Source organism: Monodelphis domestica, chromosome 3 (assembly GCF_027887165.1).
Source record: "Monodelphis domestica isolate mMonDom1 chromosome 3, mMonDom1.pri, whole genome shotgun sequence".
Lineage (NCBI taxonomy): Eukaryota > Metazoa > Chordata > Mammalia > Didelphimorphia > Didelphidae > Monodelphis > Monodelphis domestica.
In genome coordinates, this window is record NC_077229.1 from 43055306 (window position 1) to 43074235 (window position 18930).

The window sequence follows — 18930 nt, forward strand, 5'->3', positions numbered from 1 at the left end:
AAGACAATTTTGAATGCCTTTAAGAACTGCAACCATTACAACCACCACCACTCCAGAGCACCAATGCTCAAAGCATGCTTCCCATCTCCTGACAGAGAGATGATTGGCTCAGGTTCCCAGCAGAGGCAGCTTTTTTTAGACTTGGACAGTGCAGAAATTTGTTTTGCTTTTATTATGCATACTTATTAAAAAGTTTTATTTTGCTTTAATTTTTCCACAAAAGTGGAAGAGAGAAAAGATTTTTATGTTCACCAAAAAAATGTATTTTCAAAATCATAATCCTCAAAACATAATAATTTTCCAAAAAAGAACTAAATAAACTCCTTTTGGAGAGTTATGTGAAAAGTCTAACAATAGAGGTAGCTAGGTGGCTTAATGGATAGAGAGCCAGGCCAAGAGACGAGAGGTCCTGGGTTCAAATTCAGACAAACCTTTGGCCTAAGACACTTTCCAGCTATATAACCCTGGGCAAGTCATTTAACACCAACTGCCTAACCCTTACCATTTCTTCTGCCTTGGAACTGATACCCAGGATCAATTCTAAGACAAAAAGTAAGTTTTTAGAATAAAAGTCTAACACTATACTTGGTGTACCTAAGGTTAAAAAAACTTCTACTCTTCTAGGCCTTCCCACATTCCAGAATTCCTCTCTCCATTTTCTCAAATACCTTTCCTCTGCTAAATATTATAATTTTATTAATGATTCCATGAATACTACTGCTAAAATTAAATTACAAACTCCTGGTTCTTAGTTTCCATAGAGTTTATTAATATTACTTGAATAAAGATGGATATTAAAGCCTATTTCTAATCTAATTCTGACAACATCACTCCCCACATGGCTCTCTCTCTCTCTCAGCCACTGTCCTTCACTGCCACTGTCCAATGGAAGAGAGGCTACTTCCTGGCACCCCTCTTTTGTTTCTTTTGTCCCGAATCTGTAACCTTTAGTTCTGGGTCATGTCTCTAGGACTCTTCACCTGTGACCTCTGTTTGAAGCGTTCATGTGATGCCCAGCCACACAGTGCAGGGAAACGGGTCAGATAAGCCCGGGAGGAAGGGGTTCCCTTTACACAATCCTCCCTGTGATTCTATTGGGAGACGATCATGTTAAAATCTCCCCACTTGGGGTCTTGGGAGATTAAGATGCCTAGTCTCTCCAATGAATCATTTCACATAACCAGCTTATATCTCTAAAGATTCTCTTACTAGAAGGGTATAAAATATTGCCCTTTACAAAGGGGGAATTACAACAATTTGGGGATGAGAGGGAAAAAAAGAAAAAAACAAAAAATGATTGATATTATGCCTTGACAAAAAGTCAACTGGGGGCACTCCCCTTTGGCATAAGAGTTCACATTCAGAATAAATATGTTCAACCCCCTTCAGTTCAATTCATTATATCCCAAAGTATACTCCAGATCTTTTGACACAATGTGTGGTTTCCACAGGCATCCTTATGGCACCTTCTCCAAAAGATCCACTTTACTGATATGGGATGTTGGTGATTTTCTTTTCCTAAAATTTCTCCACACTGCATGGCTGGATGTCACGTGAACGCTACAAACAGAGGTCACAGGTGAAAAGTCCTAGAGACATGACCCAGAACTAAAGGTTATGAGTCTGGACTAAAAGAAACAATAAAGGAGGGGTGCCAGGAAGTGGTCTCTCTATTCCCTTGGACAGCAGCAGTTGAAGGACTGTGGCTGAGAGATAGCCATATGGGGAGTCACATGATCAGAATTAGATTAGAAATAGGCATTAATATCTATCTATCTGCTTTCTTTACTCAAGTAATATTAATAAACTCTATGGAAACTAAGAACCAGGAGTTTGTAATTTAACTTTAACAGATGGCAACCACAAAGGGACAGAGGTCAGACAAGCCCATGAAGAGAGGGTTCCCTTTACACACTACCCATGTTTTAAGACAAATGTGAATCCTAGGACACCAAAGAGAAAAATTCATCAAAATTCAATGCCAAAAATGAAAAACTGTGGGAGAGGTAAAGGAATCTTGCTTAGAAGAACAGCTTCCTATCAATCAAACAACCAGACAACAAACATTTGTTGAAAACCTACTCCATGCCAGGTAATAGGCATACAAATACATAAATGAAATGGTCCTGGACTCAAGAATTTTACATTCTAATACAGGAGGCATCAATATAGACACATGCAAGATACAAAGTAAATCAATTAATAAGTACTTAATAAGCACCTACTATGTGCTAAAGACACTGGGATACAATGACTAAAACAAGACCTGCCCAGACAGAGATTTTTTTTTTTTAATGAGGGAGACAAGTGCACTGGCTCAGTAAATAGAGCATTTTAAACTCATGAAAATGAGTTCAGATCAGTTTCTACCACTCACTAGCTATGTGACCCTGAGCAAGTCACTTAACCTATCTGCCTTAGTTTCTTCATCTGTAAAATGGGGATAATAATAGCACTGACCTCCCTAGGTTGTTATGAGGATCAAATATTTGTAAAACACTTTATAAACCTTGATGTGAAAAGAGCAAGATGGGAGGGGGAGGAGAAATGAATGACAGGTGGATAGAAAGTACTTTGCAACCCTTAAATCAAGAGTCCTCAAACTACGGGCCCGCAGGCCACATGTGGCCCCTTGAGGCCATTTATCCAGCCCCCACTGCACTTCCAAAAGGGCCACCTTTTTCACTGGTGGTCAGTGAGAGGAGCACTGTATGTAGTGGCGCCGCAAAGCACAGTGTCGCTCACATACAGTACTACTTCCAGTGACATAATTCTTTGAGTGGCACCTTGTTCTAAGAGTAACTGAACAGAACGAAGTGCTGCCCAAAGGATTATGTGGCTGCACAATGGAAGATGTCAGCATGGTGAGCAGCGATCTGGGGGAGGGGATTCTGCACTGTGTATACTGCTGCCTGGTATAGTGGTGGCACTGATGGGCCTGTGCAAGGTGTGACAGGCCCATCACAGCCAGCGCTGCAGCCCCACTACCCCAGATAGCGGTATACAGATTTGTTCATAATTTCTTTTTTATAGTTCAGCCCTCCAACGGTCTGAGGGACAGTGAACTGGCCCCCTGTGTAAAAGTTTGGGGACCCCTACCTTAAATCACTATATAAATGCTAGTTATTATCATACTGGCTTGAGACCCTGGGTTACCCTTTGTACAACTCAAACTCCACAAGTATTTAAGCAGGAAAATTCCCTTCCTTCTTTGCATTTTTGTAATGCTAAGGAAAAGGTAACTCTGGGCATCAGAGACTCACAACAAGGAAAAACCCCCAAGAGAAATATTCCCCTTAGATTCTCCCTTAAATTTTGAGATGGACCCAGAAATACAGCTTCCAGTTATGCTGTGATACCATCAGGCAGTATTCTGGGATAGCTCCTCATCCTCTAAACTATACAGTCTGTGTCTTCCGGACAGATAACAAACATCCCCCACCTCATTCCATTCCATCATCCCTGGTCACAGAGCCCCTGCTGTCAAAAGGATATATAAATATATAAAGCCCCAGAATCCATCTCCTCGGAGAGGCATTGTCCCACCTACTCTGTCTTCCCAGCCTCTTCAGCATGAATACCAAAGTAATAAATTTCTCTTTTTATTTCAAAGCTAAGTTATAGTCTTGCATTCTTGCAAAGGGGATCTGTCCCAAACCCAGGGGCTCACCTCAAGTCCCCCCCCCCCCCAACAATATGAGGCACTAAGGATTCTGAGCATCAAGAAAGACTTCACATAGAAGAGGATCTTAAGCAAAGTCTCAAAGAGAAGGATTCTATGAGGCAGAGGTGAGGAAGGAGTCAATGCAAAAAGCATCTTGTGTTGATTTGATGATATGTTTTGCTGTTCTGCAGAGGGGGTGCTGCTCCAACAGCTGTAGGGACCAGGACAAGCCTCTTGTAGAAGTCTTAAAGGAAGCTCAGAAGCAGAGGTGAGGAAGGAGGGCACAGGCCAGGCCTGTGAGTGAAATGGCACAGACACAGAAGATGGAGCATCCTGGAAAAGGAACAGCAAGTAAGCTAGTGGAGGGCCCAATCAGCAATTTTGTGCCTTCCTCCAGCTCTAGTCAGCAGCAGGGGAAGAAAGAGGTCTGGATCCTCCAGGACTTGGCAGAGCAGGACCAGTGACTGTGTTAAGGGAGATAAGACCAAAAGACAGTATAGAGTGGAACTGCTGGCCTGACCCTCAGGGTCAAGACTGAAGGAGGAGAATATAGTCAATGCCATATGGAGCTCTACATAGAAATACTGAAAGGTGAAGGGGAATTAGCAGTCACAGGAAAGACAAAGCACAGCATTAGATGAGAAAAGGCAAAAGTTAAGATAGAATGATAAAATATCATGACTGAAAAATAGAATTTTGGAGTTCATGAACAAGATATGGAAGACTTGTGAGAGATGACAAGATGATGAGTATGACCATCCCTGTGTTTGGCTGAGGCAGAGGAGAGGTCGTGGACGTTGAGTAGATTGAGGGCCTCCGCTCGGGTTTTGAAGGAATATGAACCCATACGTTGAAATCCCCCCCTTCAAGGGGACAGGGACAAAAGTTAGGGTGGAAGGAAGGACTGGAAACAGTACTACTAAGTTCACTGAAAAAACTGCAACATTGAACCTGGTGGTAAAGGGCCAGAGAAATTTGCATTTGGTCCTGGAGACAAGGTGGACCCAACAGGGCTTCTAGAGGAGCAACACTGATCAATCAACAAGGTCCTATTTTATTCTTGTATCTGTGGAACAGAAAGCCAAATAGGATTCCCCAAGCTCCAAGAGCTTACATTTTACTGAGGGAGAAAACAGGCAAATCTAAGCACATAAAAAATGGACACAACGCAATTTGTCAGGGATGACCGAGCTGAAGAGGTCAAGAAAGTTCTCACGGAGTAAACAGTGGCACTTGAACTAAATTCTGAAGGCAACTAAAGACTCCAATAGGCAGAAGTCTGAAGGGATTACTCTGGAGGCATAGGGGACAGCATGTACCCAAAGCAGGGAAATGAGAGACAGAGATCATGTGTGAGGAACTGCAAGATGACCAGTCTGACTGGGCTGGAGAGTCTGTGATAGGGAGTGATTGGCATCAGGTTGTGAAAGGGCTTTCAAAGCCAAACAGAAGCCTGCATTTTGGCCTCTGGATTTTCCTCAACTTCTCCCTTTTATTCAGGCCACATAGTCAAATCTTGTCATTTCTATCTCCACGAGATCTCCTACTTAGATCCTTCTCTCCTTTCACCCTTTTTCAAGCCCTCATCTTTCACCTAGATTATAACCCTAACTTCCAGATTGCTATCCCTGCCTACCCAACCAACAGGCATATTCCTAAAGCCCAAGTCTGAACATTCCACCATTCCCAACAGATCCCACCACATTTACCATCTCTGTACCTTTGCACTGGCTGTTCCCCTCATCTGAAAAATAATCCTTCCTCATCTCTTTCTCTTCTCTTCCCAGGATTCTCTCAAGATTCAGATCAATAATAATAATAATAGCTAATAAAAACAGTTAACATGGCAACTTAAGGTCTGCCAGGCTTTTTACAAATATCTCAATGTAACCTCACAACAACTCTAAGAAGGTGTTATCATCATCCCCATTTGAAGGGATTGCCAGGACTGAAATACAATGAGAGAAATATTGTTGTCACCCTGGATCTCCAGGCAAAAGCTAGGATTTAGTAAAAACAAGATATTATTGCAAAGGCATTTTTCTTGTAGCAAAATGAAAAATACTCATGAGTTAAGGAGTCCTGACCATCTCCCTTTAAAATATAAGAAGAATTGGTGGGCACTCCAAATTTCATGAAGTCTATTCCCCGAAGACTGGCTAATTCACAATTGAAATCTGGCCTCTTCTGAAGGTGCTTCCTAATTAGCATCTTCAGACTTAGAACATCCCAACACTACAGACCTAGGATTTCCCAGACCCCAAATCTCTAAGAATCTTAATTCTCACCTCTTCCCTACTTCCTTATCAAAAGTCACATAGCCATAAAAATGAGCTTTTCCTGTAACAAGAATTTGGCTAGCCTGTGTTAAAACCAGACCTTTTATCTTTGATGTAACCATCTGTATTGTTTCCCGTCTCCCACTGATATCCACCTGGAGTCAATGAGAAATGGTTTTTGCTTAATAAAACCCCTCAAGCTGGGGCACAAAAGAGAGCACTTTTCTAACCTCTATTCTGGCTCCTCTTATTTTCTTCCTTTTTCTGTAATTCCTGCCGCTTCATGTCAGTTGTACCTCTCCAGTCAAAGGAATCCTGCCTGGGCCTGATTACACCGACGGTAGCACCCATTTAATAATAGATGGGGAGAATAAGAGCAATAGGTTAAATGCTTTGACAAGGGTAACACAGCTAGTTAATGTTGTCAAATGTTAAATTATGCATGTCAACTGGGTTTTGGGGAACCCCAAGTTTGCCCATGTCCCCTGAGAAACCCAGAGGGAGGTCCCAGACTCACCCAATTCAAACTAAACAATAGACCTTAAAGAACTTGGGGTCCCAGTTCAGGTGGTACTAGTAGACCTAACTAAATGTAAAGTACCCTTTTGTCCTGGTAGTTTCTCCTGTTGTATCAAAATCCTCTCCCAAGCAGCCCAGCCCTTGGTTGGATCTTTCCCTTTTGTATCCACTGTAAAGCATCAGCCTCTCCCTAATAATCCAGTCTTGGACTTCTCATTTCCTTGTGGCCCTGCTAATGCCAATCAATCATCCTTCCCTGTCCTTAGTTCCCCAAATGCTAGAAGATCCCCAAGTTCTGTACTCTTTGGAGAACCTTCTAGAATGTTGATCCTCCCAGAGATACTGTTCCCAGAGCCCCAGGGTTTTGACTGTGTAGTATTTGGCACTTGGCTCTGTGGAGTGGCCCATTAATATGGACCTGTCTCTTTCCTGATTAAAGGCTTGGTTTTTCTGACTGCTTTAGTAGTTCTGTGTTTTTCCAAGTTGACAGTGTCTATGGTTGAATTGGACTCAAGTCTTCTTGACTCCAGGCCCAACATTTTGCCCATGGAATCATCTAGCTGCCTCTTGAGCCATCCTTCTGGATGATTATCTTTTCTGGTCCCCTGAGAAGCTAGTCCCTTCTTTTTCTTCCCTCCAGATTACCTGGTATAAAAATCTACAAATGTGTTCATTTATATGTGCACATTGCCACATTCTATCTCCACATGTGAGATCCTGGAGGGGAGAGGTCATTTCACTTTGGTTTTTGTATCTCCAGCATCTAATCTAGGCCTGACACATAGTAGTCACTTAATAAATATTTGTTTACTGACTGACCATAAGAGGTAAAAGTTGAGGGTAGCAGATGAGACCACTTGCCTGAAATATGAAGTAGTTATGGAATATTTAAGTAACTCTCATCCCTGTCTATGATGGCCCTCAGGGTACTATTTCTTAATAAGTATTTATTAATCACCTACCATAGGGCAGATTTGTAGGTGTTTTCTTCTTTTCCTCAACTTTGATGACTTATATTGTTTTGACATCACTTATATTTCTCAACATATCTTCCCCTCCCTGTCCCACAGGGACGTACATCCTAACAAAGAATTTTTTTAAAGGAAAAAACAATAGTCAAACTAACCAACATACTGAAAAAGCCTGATACCTGTGAATCAAACCCTCTTTGTCTATCAATCAGCAACCTTTCATTTAATCAATCAAAAACTGAAAACACCCCTACTTAAAACTAGACCAGTCACTACATGGAAGAGTTCACAGTCAAAAACCCTCACCTCCAAAGGGAATTGCACTACCTTGGGTAGGGCTAAGCAGTTTGGAAGCTGTAATTGGTCCCTGTGAAGAGGGGAAGAAACAGGAAGTGATGTGGAAAAAGGCCTATAAAAAGGCCATGACTTCCTGGATTTGGGACTTCTATCTTCGGATCTTCTGACTTGGAGTCATTCTTGCCTTGGTGCTTGAAGAGACGCTTCCCTTGGATCCTGAGGTGATGAGTTGAGTGATTCCTTCTTTGGTTCTTCAGTGGGACACTCCCTTCAGCATGAGTTCTGGTGAGATTCTTGGCAGTCTTAGCCTCATGTGCAATGAAGGTTCCCATCTGATTATCCTTCAGCGTCTCCTGGCTCTTCAGATTTTGGGCTTCCTAATTAGGACTTTGGATTCTGGTGAGATTCTCTTTCAGATTCACATGTGCAATCTGGAGACATTAGGACTGAACTTAGGGTATTTGTAGCTAGGCAGTACTTTCTGTCTCTTTATCTACATTTTTCCAGTTTCAGTCTTTCCACCTCTTTGTAAATAAAGCTGCTAAAAGTCATTTTGACTTAAGCTGGAATATTTTTAAATCGGCAACCACAATATTACTTTAGAACTTTCTAATAGCATAAAAAACCTAAATTTAAATTCTTATACACCATATGCAGTGTTCCATATCCATAATCCTTGGCCTCAGAACACAAGGAGGCTGATGCAGAGTGAAATGAGCAGATCCAGAGAACACTGTACACAGTCACTGAAATATTGTGGCATAATCAAATGTAATAGTCTCTGCTACTAACAGCAATGCAATGATCAAGAACAATCCCGTGTAACTTATGAAAAAGAATGCTATCTAGAGAAAGAACTATGAGAGTAGAAATGCAGAAGAAAAACATGATTTATCACTTGGTTATATGAGTATATGATTTGGGACTGTGGTTTTAAAAGATTATTACAAATATGAATAATATGGAAATAGTTTTTAAGTAATAAGACATGTATAAACCAGTGGTATTGTTTGTCAGCTCTGGCGGGGGTGGGGGTGGGGAAGAACATGAATTATGTAACCTTGGAAAAATATGCTCAAAAAAAATAAAATAATGTGTGGGGGGGGGGGAGAACACAAGAAGAGGCAATGGCATCTCACATCTCTTCTCTGTGACTTAATTTAGTCACTCTACTTTGGCTACATTCCCTCTGTTGTCCTAATCCTATTCTTATAGTCACTGTATGTGTATTATTCTCTAGATTTTGCATACTTTGCATCAATTCATGTGACTTCCTATACTGCTATATTGTTATTAGATAAATCATTACTGAGAGCACAATAATATTCCATTACTGTACCTCCATCTGCTTAGGCATTCCCCATTCATTGGCATCCATTTTGTTTCTAATTCTTTGCTACCAGAAAAAGTTGCTATAAATATTTTTTGGTGTACATCGGGACTTTCTTTATGTCAGTGACCTCCTTGAGGTATATGCTTTGCAGTGAAATTTCTCAGACAAAACACATAAATATTTTAAATTACTTTCTTCACATAATTCTAAACTGCATTCCAAAATGACTGGTCCAACCACAAGTCCACCAATAATGCATTAGTGTATCCATCTTTCAACAATACCTATAACAGTAATTATTCCCATTTATTGGGTCATCTTTGCCAACTTGCTCAGTGTTAAAATAAATTTTGGTTGTTTTTAATTGTATTTCTCTTATTAGTTATTTGGTCATATTTAAAACTTTTCTGGTAAGAACTACTGGTTCATGGCCTGTGCCTACTTCTCTTTTGGAGAAAGGCTTTTGATCTTAAATACTGGTTAGTCACCTATATATCTTAGATACTGGATACTTACCAGAGATGTTTGAAAGAATTTCTTTTCCCAGATGACTACTTTCTTTCTTATCCTAGCTATATTAATTTTGTTCTTGCAAAAGCTTTTCAATTTCACATATTAAAAATTGCCATCTTACTTCTGTATACGTCAATCAGACCTTTTTTGGTTAATAATTCACCTCCTAGTCATAGCTATAAAATATTCTGGTTCTCTTCTAATTTTTTTATGATATGATATTAATATTTTAGTTGTGTATCTATTTTGGCAAATGATCAATCTACATGCTTCTTAAAATACTCTGATGGATCGTTGCTCTCACTGACACAAATACTCCCTCCCAACCCATATAACCTGCCTGTGTCATCTGGCTCTCTCTTTGTCTATAAAGGCTTCTCAGGAGAGCCTCCTTCCCACCCAGCCCCCCAACACCTGTTACTACAATATCTGTATTACTTCCAACACCAATATAACAAACCCCACAATCCAGGTTGTCTAAGGAGGGGTCAAGGACCCCCAGATCTAAAATAAACTAGGTCAATGCTCTCAAGCTGTTTTCAAAACTAATCAACTCAAGCAAGTGATTTTTTTAATTTTAAAAATATTTGTGGAGGCAACTAGGTGGCTCAGCAGATTGAAAGTCAGGCCTGGAAACTCAGGAGGTCCTGGGTTCAAATCTGGCCTCTGACAGTTTCTAGTTATGTGACTCTGCACAAGTCAATTAACTCCAATTGCCTAGCCCTTACTGTTTTTCTGTCTTGGAACCAATACTTAGTATTGATTCCAAGATAGAAGGTAAGAGTTTTAAAATATAATTTTGTGTATGTGTGTGTGTGTGTGTTTAGAGAGAGAGAGGTATTGTAAGGTAATGTAAGACAGAATATTAGGAAATGTGGAAGAATAAATGTGTAAATCTAGAAAAGGATATTTAGCAAAGCCATCAGAATCAAGAATGATTAAGGTAGAATGAGATAAAGGTTACATGAATGATATGAAGAACTAAAAGAATGTGGTGGAAGGAGAGATCAGAGATATAAGATTCCACTAGTTGGCAGGTATACATATTTGTGATTTTCTTAAAAATCAGTTGGCAAATGGAATACTATTGTGCTAAAAGGAATAATAAAGTGGAGAAGTTCCATGGAGACTGGAACAACCTCCAGGAAGTAATGCAGAGCGAGAGGAGCAGAACCAGGAAAACATTGTACACAGAGACTGATACATTGTGGTACAATCGAAGGTGATGGACTTCTCCATTAGTATCAATGCAATCCCTGAACAATCTGCAGGGATCTAAAAAAAAATACTACCCACAAGCAGAGGATAAACTGTGGGAGTAAAAACACCGCTGAAAAGCAACTGCTTGACTACAGGGTTGGAGGAGATAAGACTGAGGAGAGACTCTAAATGAACACTATAATGCAAACTCCAACAACAGGGAAATGGGTTCGAGTCAAGAACACATGTAATAACCAGTGGAATCATGCGTCGGCTATGGGAGAGGGAAAGGCGGGGGGGGGGGGGGGGGGGGGGGGGAGAAAACGATCTTTGTTTCCAGTGAATAATGTATGAAAACGACCAAATAAAATAATATTAAAATTAAAAAAAAATCATCAAAAAAAATCAGTTGGCAAGCATTTATTATTAAGTACCTACTATGTGCAGAGTACTATGCTATAATGTTCTCAACCAGTCTTCTATTCTCCAAGCTAACTATCCCCAGGTCTTTCAAACTCCTCAGCCCTCCAAAAGTTTTCATAACGCACAGACCTGTGGCCCTTCTAACACATACCACAACAAAATCCAACATGGTACAGGGGACAAAAATTTTGAATTTAGAGTCCTAAGAACTGAGTTTAAAGTTAATCTCTGTTTCTTAGATACTACCTGTATAACCTATCTTAAACTCTCTGGGCCTTTTTTTTTTTGTACTAAACAAACTTCAGCCTTGAAAGGACCCTCAAAGATCATCTACTGCAAACCATTTTTATGCAGTCTCATTAGGATATAGCCAAAAAGTGGTGACCCAGTCCTGCTTGATGATGGCCAAGGAGGAGGAATATGGGTCTTCCCAGAGCCGTGCATTCTACTACTGGACAGTTCTAACTGCTTTTGCCTTTGCATCTTATACCCACTGCTCCTATTTCTGATCTCTGGTACCAAGTAGAACAAGTCCACCCCCGCCCCCCAAGATGCCCCTTCAAACCCTTCAGGAGTCACTGAATCCTCCAGTCCTTTCCTCTCCAGAACAAACATCTCATAGCATGATCTCAAGGCCCTTCCCTACTGGTTATCCTCTTCTTGATGGCCTTCAGTTCATCTCTGTGCTTCTTAAACTGTGGCCACTAAACCTGGACATACTACTCATACTGCCAATAACTCAAATCAATATTAAAAAAAAAAAAAGAATACAATGAATACACCAAGACATTACAGGTCAAAGCTTTATGGGAATGATCCTATTTCACAAAAAAAGCCAAATATTGGGAATCAATGGTTACTGCAAGAGATTTCCATCAGATACGTTTAACACCACTAATCCCTAATTCTTCTTCTTCTATAGAGAGCTCTTTGGTTTACAAAACCCTGAGGTAAGTAACGCAGGTATTCTAATTCTTATTTCCTACATCTTGCCATTCTTTTGTCTTAGAATTGATACTAAGATAGAAAGTAGCTATGAAACATGAAGCTTCGAAAATTAAGTTTCAGCTGTGCTTAAAAAAGTAAATTTTCACCTAAGTTGAAAATTCTGGTTTCCTAAATCTATTTGTCCTATTTATATAACAAAAAAAAGGTCCTATTTATATAACAAAAAAACAAAAAAAATATAGTCCATCGGGCTTTTAAGTGTACATGCAATTTTTTTCCCCTCAGGTCAACTCACAATAGCTATTATTCGGTCATACATCTAAAAAGAATTTTTTCCAATCCCCAAATAAGGAGAGTCAGATACAACAAAGCAGAAAGTAAATTTTAAACCTTGATGTTTTTAAAGGCATGAGTCTTCCTTAGTATTTAAACTGCTTGCAAGTTTCCTTTTAAAGCTAATACTCCTACTCTATCCAGAATACTGATTAGCCTCCAGTACTTTAAGTCTAGGAGAGGTGATAGAGCCTAGTGATAAAAAGTTAGCCTGGAAACCTGGGTTCAAATTCTGCCTCTTGACCCATGCAAGTCGTTTAAGAGATCCTGGATCAATCACTGAAACTTCTACTGCCCCAGATAACTCTAAGACTCCCAAATTGCAGAGAAGGTAGTGACCTCATTGGGTAGAGGTTGTTTCCTCACACAAAGCTGCCTGCTTATAACACTGAAATCTCTAGTTCCATCCTGAACATTTCCTATCATCAAAGAAATACATTCAAATGGAATTGGTACAGATTGTGAACTACTCACTGGAAGATGCCCTTCCAGGGATCAGCCCCAGGAGGAAGTCCAAGCTACCAAAGGAAGCTTGTGCCAGGGAAACAACTAAAGATTGAAATACTTTGAATTTGTCACTGACAGATCAAAAACTTGAATTTACAAGATGTCAGGAACAAACAATGCCATCAAACTTTTCACCAAAAGTAGAGTGACAGTCTCTAGCTTGCTTCTGCTTAGCATAATTAAAGCCTTCACATTTTTTAGACCTGTGTCCATCAAATTTTCAAATACATGTCAAGGAACAATTTGTTTCATTTTAAAATGGAAAAAAATTAATCAACAAACAATGAAGTGTTTACTGAGTGCCAGGCACTGTACTAAACACTGGAGATTTGAAGAAAAGGAAGCCAAAACAGGGGGGGAGACAGGCTTTTGAAAACTCATTTTATTATGGGTCCTTTAAAAATTCCATTTGTTTCTCCCTTGGTAAAGGAAGCAATAAGTCAGCAAGCACTCTTAGTTCTTTTAAAACAAATTAAAACTCAACAGCAAAGGCTGAGAAGGTTAAACCAAGGACTTTGGGAAGCTGTTTTCAGAAGTGCATTTCCAATCTCCCAAGGGAAATACTCTTATTATGTCCGTTCATTTTCCAGATGAGGCTTAGAGCCATGCAGTGAGTGAAAAGCCTAACTCACAGAGCTAGGATATCATCAGAGGCAAAATCAGACATCCTGATTTTGGACACCAAGTTGGGTGCTCCTGGCTAGGACCACGTCCTGCATAGTAGGAGTCTCTTTGGAGAGAAATGCTTTGAAGTATCCAAGGAAAGGAACCAGAAAGTTACCTAAAGCCCAATGTGAATGCCTGCCCTGGGACCCACTCCCACACAAATACATGCACATAGCTCCAAGACAAATAAGACATAGTTACACAAGACACTTACCTTCTTGGTCCAGTTGTCATGTAAGAAACTTACATTTTAAGTGATCATTCCTAGTATTAATATCTGATTTAAGGAAGTATCTAAAAATGTGTTCAGCTTTTGTTACACTAGTAGAATAGGAAGAGAGGATAGCCAAAGTCGGGGTGGGAGATAGAAGAGCTAGAGAATGTCACTCCCTCCAGATAGTACCAGATCCTGGGGCAAAGAAGAAGAGGGAAGGGTTCCCCACCTGGGCCCTGTGGAAGCAGAAGCAGGAATTGGGGGGAAGGGGTACTGGGCAGAAGTGGTGGACATAGGACAGAGAGCCCTTGAACTAAGCCTCGGAAATGCTAGGTCTAAATCCCATCTTTGCCCTGAATTAGTCTAGGACCACAGCCGGAGGGGAGCTTTCAGCTTCCACATTGATGAAGATGTATTGATTCCAAATGACTACCCTGAAGCATGGAAGAGTGGAAAATTCTGAATTTTCAAGCTCAGCTCTGCTACTTGTTACCTGTTGGGACATCAGAGGAGCCCAACTTCTCTATAGAAAGAGATATCTAAGCCCTTCCACTCCAAATAAACTTTGGGGAAACATCTTATCCTTTAGATGCCTCCGTTTATCTATATTCAAAATCAAAGGCTTGAACCAAATGGTCTCTAAAAGCTCTTACAATTTAAATTCTGATACTGAGACATCCCAGAGATGAGGAAGACAAATCTGTAAATCAGAAAGAAAGCAATCTATAGAGGAGAGTTATACCCATATACCCAGTCTCAAGTAGGAGAAAGAATATAAGAATCCAGAGAGAAGAATGGGAGGCAAGGAGGTACATTGGAAAGAGCATTAAGTCTGGAATCAGAAGCCTTGGGTTTAAATCTTGGTTCTTTTAATGAATACCTTTGTTTCCCTGATAAACTTTTTCATCTTGGGTGAACCTTAATTTCCTCATGTGTTAAGAGGTCAGACCAAAAGATTGCTAAATGCTTCCCACACCTCTCATTTCAACTTCCAAACAACCAGGCATAAGGAAGGCCCAAAGGCCCTTCAAATATTATCTCTATTAATGGATAAGGAAACTCCTCAGGCTAGTATCAGAAACTATCTTCCTGATACCAAGTACAGCACTCCACTCAGTAACACCACACTGCTTCACATAGTTGGAGAAAATACACACAACCACCATCTCTTGAAAAGAAGAGAGCCAGAGAGAGACAAAGAGAGAGAGAGAGAGAGGGAGGGAGGGAGGGAGGGAGGAAAAGAAGAAGGGAAGGAGGAAGAGAGACAGACAGACAGAGAGAAAGATAAAAAAGGTTTTGACCCAAACTTTCCTAATCCAAAACTAGTTTCGAAAGTACTAGTGAGCCTTCCAGATAGGCAAGCTGAAAGAAACCAAGATCATCTTTCTAAGGCCCCTCCTTCCTTCCACTGAGGTGGTAACAGTAATAGTAGCTGATATTTATATAATCTTCAAGTTTGCAAAACTTTGGTGCTTACTACCTGTGTAAGCTCTGGGCCTAAATTTCTTGGAATTACACTTTCCGGCTCTGTGTTTATGAAACTCTAACCCATATTACTGTATATTCTAACACTTGTTAGGAGTTTCATAATGGGAGCCTCAGGTAGCACTATGATGTAGGTACTATTATCCTCATTTTACAGAGGAGTAAACTAAGGCTCAGGGAAAATGCAGTTGACTCTCTCAGGGTCATACAGCTAGTCAATTACAAGAGGGATCTGAAGCCACATTCTCTGGTTCTAAACCTGGTTCCCTTTTTGCTACAGTTGACAAGCATCCCTTAGCTAACTTGAGTCTCATCACCATCTTGTGAGATTTGCATTCCTATTACCCCTCCTACATGCTACCCTTGCCCCTTACATTTAACAAAGGAGGAAACTGAGACTCAGGGAAATTAAGGAAACCGCATGATTCCACGGTCCTACAGCTAATAGGTCCTACAGCTAATACGTTACAAAGAAGATCTCACCCTAGGCCCTTCTCCCTTCTTACCGAGCCAAATAAAGCATAAAAAAAAACACCTTCATTTATTCTCATCAAAGCTCTTCTCCTACATTACTCCCTTTGTGCCTATTGAAAATCCCTCTTGAAGGGTAGGTACTCCAGTCATTGTCTCCATTTCACACAAAAAAAAGAGGAAACTGAGACACCAAAAGAGATTAAGTCACTTGACCAGGAAATAAATATCAAGAGGTGGGATGTGAAGGCTGATTTTCCGGTTCTAATAGATGGATGTTATCATGATAGTTCAGCTGTACCTGAATTCAGGTTCAACACCTGGCTTCAGACATATAGTGGCTCTTAGACTTGGCCAAGTCTACCCAAGCCTCCCCATCTATAAAATGGAAATGATAATGGAAATGATAATAGCACTTGACTCCTAGAATTGTTTGTGAAAATCTAATGAGATAATTCATAAAGCCCTTGTAAAGAGACAGCTAAATACTAGCTGTTGTTGTCATTATCATCATGGCCCTTATTATCATTCCCAGGAGCTAACACTGACCTGGTCCCCAATACTTCTCATTTGAACTTCTCAATGAAGTAGATACTATATGTAGACAGATATACATATAGACACAGTTGTTTTTTAAATAACCCTCACTTTCTGTCTTAGAATCAGTACTCTGTATTGAATCCAAGGCAGAAGTGCAGTAAGAGAGCCCTAGGCAATGGGGGTGAAGTGACTTGCCCAGGGTCACATAGCTAAATTCATTGAGAAGTCTTTTTTTTTTTTAATCCTTACTCTTCTAACTTGAAATCAATAATGTGCATTGGTTTCCAACACAGGAGGACCCGTAAAGGCTAGGCAATGGGGGGTTAGGAGACTTACAGAGGGTCACACAGCTAGGAAGTATCTGTGGCCCAATTTGAACGCAGCGCTCCAGTCTCCGGGCCTGGCTCTCTATCTACCGAGCCACCTACCTGCCCCAAAGCAGATTTTCTTACTATTCATAGAACGGTAAACTGAAGCTAAAGGAAGATGAAGTGACTGACCGCTGCCCCCTAAACTTGGTGAGCGTCGGAAGGCGGAAGCGGGTCACTCGAGGTAAACACTTATGAGGCACCTCACAAGAGCACCCCCCGGCCCTGCCGGCCCATTTTACCGGGTCGATCAGTGAGTCTCGAGAGGTGGGCGCACCAGGGGGTCCTCGCTTACCCTGATGCTCTTCTCCATTTCCGTCTCCGCGGACATGCTCCTCGGCACGGTACCCGAGGCCCGGACTCGGCGCAGGCGGCCCCGGCCCCCGGGAGGCGACGGCGGGCTCGGGGGTCTGGGGGACGCTAGGCCTGCGGCGGGAGTGGGGGTCCCTCGGGGCTGCTGCGGTTGCTGTTGCTGCTGCCTCCGGCGCCGCGGCCGCCCCGCCTCATCCCCGGGCTCCGGGGGCGGAGCGAGGAGAGGGGCCGAGGCCCCGCCGCCGCCCGCCCCACCGGTGCTGCCGCCTCCCGCGCCGCCGCCGCCGCCGCTCAGGCCCGCCGCCGCCAGCTCCCGCCGCGGAGCCGCCGCCGCCTCCGGGGCCGCCGCCGCCACCGCCGCCGCCGCGATCCCGCTACGGCTCTGGCTCCGACTCCTGCTCCCAATCCCGAACCCGATCCCGATCCCGATCCCGCCGCCGCCGCCGTCGCCTCAGCGCCAGACATCGCCGGGACACCCGCGCCGGGCAGCCCCGCCGCCTGCCCGACCGCCACCCCCGGCCCGCCACTCTCGACCCGCGTCGGGAGCCCGCCTGCCGATGCCCCGAGCCCGTTGACGCCCCCTGCCCCGGCGCCGGGGTTTTCCGAGCCCGCCCCAAGCCGCGGGGACTACAAGCAGGCGCCTCCGGGACCCGCCCGGCTACGCGACGCCAGCATAAAAGGTCCCCGCCTTGCCTCACCCTCCACCCTCCCGGCGGGCTGCCCGGGGTCCTTCGGCAGCTTAGGGCTCCGTTCTGATGACGTCAAGTAAGACCCCGGAGTGGGCGGAGAAAGAGGCGGGGAAAAGGAGGGGTAAGGGGGCGGGGCAACTTGGAACTTGGCCGAGATTGTGCGGCGAGATTGGAACGCTCACGTGTGTGCCACATGGGCTACTGTTAACTGGGCTTGTGGAAACAGACCAGAGCCAAAAATAACGAGTCATCCCTTGTTTAACAGAAAAGGAAACCGAGGCCCTAGGAGCGACTAGCCCAAGGTTACACGTAGCAGAGAGATTCAAAGTGTCCTAGTTCCAGAGCTGGATGGAACCTCTGGGGCCATCTAAATCGGGTACCTGGGAGCACCTAGGTTGCTCCGTAGAAGACTGAGTAATAGGTGAGCACAAGGAGCAGAGAATCCCCTTTTGCTACCCTGCATCAGACCTGGTGCTAATCCCAGTCCAAAGTGTCCTGTCTCTGCTCGCAAGGAGACCAAGGTGGGAGTGGGGGAGTAACCGCGGAGGGAAAGGTAGGAGGGCATTTGAGAGAGGAGAGAGTTCGCCACATCCCGACACGCCCCTTTTCCCCCTCTGACCGACTCTCATCACCTCACATCCGGACTTCTGCAGTAGCAGCTGGTGGGGTCTGCCTGCCTCAAACTCTCTCCATTCCAGTCCATCCCCCATTCAGCCACTAAATTTTAATCAATTACACATTAATTAAATAAAGCAGTTTTCTGAAAATGCAGATCTGATCCTGCCACCACACACCCCAGCCTTCCTCAGCAAACTCCAGTGACTCCCTGTCACCTCCAGGATCAAATACAAAGTGCTCTGTTTGGTATTCAAAGCCTTTCATATTGTATCCTCCCGCTATTTTTCCAGTCTTCTTACACTTTACTCCGCAAAATATACTCATCTCCAGTGACACCGACCTCCCGGCTGTTCCACAAACCAGACATCTCTCAGTTCCAGGTGGTTTTTTCTAGATGTTCCTTCCATATGCCTGTGGCTCTCACTTCTCACCTCTTCTTGGAACTTCTGGTGTCTACCAAGGCTCAGCTCAAGTGTCCCATCTACAAGCTTTTCCTGATCCCAGAGTTACTAGTGCCTTAGCCCAGTACCCCACACATAGTAGACAAAAAATGTTAGTGACCAATTAGCTGTCCTTCCCC

At 42.8% G+C, this 18930-nt stretch overlaps 1 protein-coding gene across 3 annotated transcripts in view; it reads right to left on the bottom strand.

Annotated features, from left to right (window-relative positions):
• MAPKAPK5 (MAPK activated protein kinase 5) overlaps positions 1 to 17769 on the bottom strand; it is a 53309-nt gene extending 35540 nt beyond the window's left edge. The window contains exon 1 of one of the 3 annotated variants that reach the window (XM_007489824.2): positions 17027 to 17765. In XM_007489824.2, the coding sequence (XP_007489886.1) occupies positions 17027 to 17062 (36 nt within the window). In that variant the 5' untranslated portion in view covers positions 17063 to 17765. Of the gene's footprint in view, positions 1 to 17026 lie in introns of all 3 variants that reach the window. The other 2 variants (XM_001371115.4, XM_056821742.1) reach the window with 2 other exon arrangements.
• Positions 17770 to 18930: the final 1161 nt, after the last annotated feature.